This window comes from Arvicola amphibius, chromosome 1, assembly GCF_903992535.2.
Source record: "Arvicola amphibius chromosome 1, mArvAmp1.2, whole genome shotgun sequence".
NCBI classification, from domain to species: domain Eukaryota; kingdom Metazoa; phylum Chordata; class Mammalia; order Rodentia; family Cricetidae; genus Arvicola; species Arvicola amphibius.
The window spans coordinates 155,519,182-155,523,322 of record NC_052047.1 but is presented as its reverse complement, the minus strand read 5'-3'; the positions used below and the strand labels follow the sequence as shown (position 1 = coordinate 155,523,322).

Below are 4,141 nucleotides of genomic sequence, written 5' to 3'. Positions count from 1 at the left end.
GGCAAGGGAAATGGGAGGAGGGGAGGAAATGGAAATTTTTAATAAAAAATCACAAAAAAACATAAAACAGAAGATAAACCATCATTATCATTCCCAGAGACTAGGCTCTTAGATGACTTTAGATCCTGTTCAATTGATATCAATATCAACCATTACAAGAATGAAATTAAAAATAACCTTTATTTCATAGCTAAAATTATTCTACTTTTATTTGTCAAATTATTTGAATTCTAACTTGGAGGTCATGCGAGGATTCATAAATAAATATGGTGTTAAATGATTTTGAAAACCTAAGACATTGTTTTGTTTACATACCACCAAATCTCTTCTTTCTGTAGCATCCAATTGTCTCATGAGAGCTCTGCATAATAATGATATCAAGCAAGACTACCTACTATGTGATCAAGAAACAAAGTACAGAAATTTTTCCTTTTCTTTGTGTTGTTCAATTATTTGTTTTATGTAACTCATGCAGATTTTAATATAATCTGCTTTTTCATTTCAACATTTATGTAATAGTTTCTATCTTACATCCTATCTTTGTCTCCTCATAGTCATTTTACCATATGACTAGTGGTTTCTATTATAAATGCTTTCTGTATTACTCATGATAAGAGCATAGAATGAGCAGAGAAGGACATGGGAGATTTCTAAGTGTTATATATGACTTTCAATTGTACTCATTAACTAGAATACACTTAAATTTTTACAGGAGACTTCATGATGTTGAGTCTGTTTGCTAAAGATGAAAGCAAATAATTTGGTAAACAACCAATGACTTTTTCCAGTGTATTAATTTTTAATAGAAAACTCTTCTACCTCTGATCCCACAAAGAAGTAGACTCACTAACTTGTAGAAAGATAGAAGTGGCTGGCCGCTTCCCATCACCTGCAAGCTTTACCCAAAATAATTACATGGAAACTGTATTCTTTTAAATACTGCCTGGCCCATTAGTTCCAGCATTGTATTGGCTAATGCTCACATCTTGCTTTAACCCATATTTAGTAATCTGTGTAGCACCATGAGGTGGTGTCTTACAGGGAAGTATCTTAGCCTGCGTCCATCTCAAAGAGGAGAGCTATGGCGTCTGCCTGAGGTGTCTGCCTGACTCTGCTTTCTTTTTTTTCCTATGCCACAGGAGGGCATAGGGTGACTCTGCTTTCTTTTTCCCACAATTCTGTTCTGTCTACTCCGCCTACCTAATTTTCTCTCCTATTAAAGGGCCAAGGCAGTTTCTTTATTAACCAATGAAAGTAACACATAGACAGATGACCCTCCTCCATCACTAACTACTGTATCCAGAGACATTATTCAGTTCCCAAATACTCACTATAGCACATTCCCAAAATATTGAACAATTTACTCTGATTTCTTTAGACATAGCTCCTGTATTCAAGTAACTTATAAGCCCCACACATACACATATAACTTAATTCATTGTACATTTATACCTAATCTACAATACATAATCAGAATAAATAAACTTATATGTAAACTTTCATGTCTATAAAAGATACTACCATGAAACACAAAGGTATATTTAATAGATTTCCATATTTACAGTAGTTTATTATAGGTAGACATACAGACAGATATCATGTTGCAACTATGAAACTGAAATCTAAGATACTAATAATTATTATTGAGAAACACAAAACTACCAAAAACTCATTTAGGTGAAAGATTTCTGATGGAAGATGGAATGAAGAAGAAATAGGAAAGGACAAAGACAGGGATAGAGCATGACAGAAAACTTTAAAGCTAAATGGTTTGAAAGAATGAGAAAGGATTTTTTAAAAAGCATTTGGAGGGAAAATGATGGAGAAAGCTATGTAATTATAATCTCAAAAAAGAAACATAATTTAAAAAAACAATATAAATAATTGATGGTTACTCTCTCAGATTATACTTTTTTGTAACCATTTAGAATATTTTCCCATGATATCATTTTCCCCCAGTGTATTGAGCCCTTTTTCTTCTCAAAATTCACATGGATTGTGGCAAAGAAAATTTAAAAACTCAATTTAAATGGATATAGCCTTGGAGAGTATGACATAACCCAATCATTGTAGGCTTGTGTGCACATATGAGTGCATGAAATCAGAATTCTGCACAGCTATTTATCGCACTAGTTTATAGTTCACAAATAATATTAAGACTACAAAGAAATAATAACGTTCCTTCTGAAAATTGTATACCATTCTTTGAGTCCCAGCATAGAACTCTGAAACTTCAATTTACATATTGTCTATGAATGTATTTCACAGAAATTAAAAAAAAATAATTTAATGATACAAGCAATCTAATAACAAAATGCTTAAAGCAAGGAATGTTTTATCACCAGTTTCTCTCAAGCTTTAGATCCATCTCTTACTTCCTAATACACTCACTCTGTACACACAGTAAGAATTTAGTTAAGAGTAACTAATCTCAATGCTTGAGGATCAGGTTGAAAAACTGTGATTGATCACTAATTTAAATAAACCGTGCATGTAAAATCACAGCACTATTCTATGATATGTGCTAGTAATTTATACTACACAGGTAACATATGACTCTTGATGATTCTGTGTTAGACAAAAACAAAATCTACAAGTTGCCATTGAATAATTAAAGCAATAGTCAAAAACGTCACTGAAATGCCATGAAATGTTAAAAATGTGTCATTATAGGAAACTGTATATGAATCTTCTTTCAGAACTGTCCACTTATATCAAATATATAGATTCATGGTTACAGTTTTTTTAAATATTATCAACATTTTATTGACAATAAGATTACACATTAGCAATTATCCATTAAAAGAGTCCATAAATATCCTCTCATAGCTATGATCATGAATACAGTATCATTATTTTCCTATACAATAGAGTTGCAGAAAAACAAGAATCTGTTCAGGAATTTAATTGCATATGGACAAAATGAGAAGCATTATTTATCTTAGAACTTTAAAAATAAATCACCATAAACTATTTTGCTATCAGCAAAATTTTTGTAAAGGCACTCTTGACTTCCTTGTTTCTCAAGCTGTAGACCAGAGGGTTCAACATAGGAATGACCATGGTGTAAAACACAGATGCGATTTTGTCAGTGTCCATGGAGTGACTGGAGCTGGGCTGCAGGTACATGAATATGATTGTCCCATAGAAAATAGACACAGCAGTGAAGTGGGAGGCACAGGTTGATAGAGCCTTTCGATATCCAGCACTTGACTGCATCTTCAGGATAGTGATGAAAATGAATATGTAGGATATCCAGATAACCAAAAGAGCAAAAAAGATATTGAAGCTGACAACATAAACAAGAACCAGCTCACTCACATGTCTGTCAGAACAAGAGAGAACCATGACTGCTGGAATATCACAAAAAAAGTGATGAACCACATAAGCCCCACAGAAAAAAAGACTGAACGTGTCCCCAATGTGGATGGAGGCATTGAGAAAACCACAGAAATATGAACCTATAGAAAGACAAACATACACACTTGTAGTCATAGTGGTGGCATAGTATAGTGGCTTACACACCGCTGCATAATGATCATAGGCCATTGAGGCCAGCAGGTAATTCTCAACAGTAGCAAAGGCTACAAAAAAGAACATCTGAGCAGCACAGTCATTGTAGGAAATGACTTTGTCTCCTACAAGGAGCCCAGTCATGACTGTGGGCGTGACAGCTGAGGAGTAACAAAAGTCAACAAAGGAGAGATTGCCTAAGAAAAAGTACATAGGAGTGTGGAGTCGAGAGTCCAGGACAATCAGGAGGATCATCCCCAGGTTGCCCACCAGAGTGATGGTGTAGATGAGGAAGAAGGTGATGAAAAGGGGAATCTGTAGCTCTGGTTCATCGGTGAGTCCCAGCAGGAGAAAGTGTGTCACCTCTGTCCTATTCTGCATCAGTGCCATCTTTCAGTCCATAGCCATGGAAAAAGAGGAGCATGATGATAAAGAAGTTGAGTAAAAATACAAAAGCATGAGGACACATGCATTTGTGAAGAAACAACCTCTGCCTTGAGATTGTTTGGAAAAATGAACCTTTTTCCAAATCAAATCTAATGTGGTAATTAGACAGAGGGTTATATGCTACTAACTGCAACATTATACAGTAATTGCTCAGCCATCTTTTCAATTATGACATCAAAGT

The 4,141-nt window shown here is 34.5% G+C and overlaps 1 protein-coding gene across 1 annotated transcript; it reads right to left on the bottom strand.

The window, feature by feature from the left end:
- Positions 1 to 2,970: 2,970 nt before the first annotated feature.
- LOC119816720 (olfactory receptor 5B3-like) lies at positions 2,971 to 3,903 on the bottom strand. The gene has a single exon (XM_038333623.1). The coding sequence runs from the start codon at positions 3,901 to 3,903 to the stop codon at positions 2,971 to 2,973; it is 933 nt and encodes a 310-aa protein (XP_038189551.1).
- Positions 3,904 to 4,141: the final 238 nt, after the last annotated feature.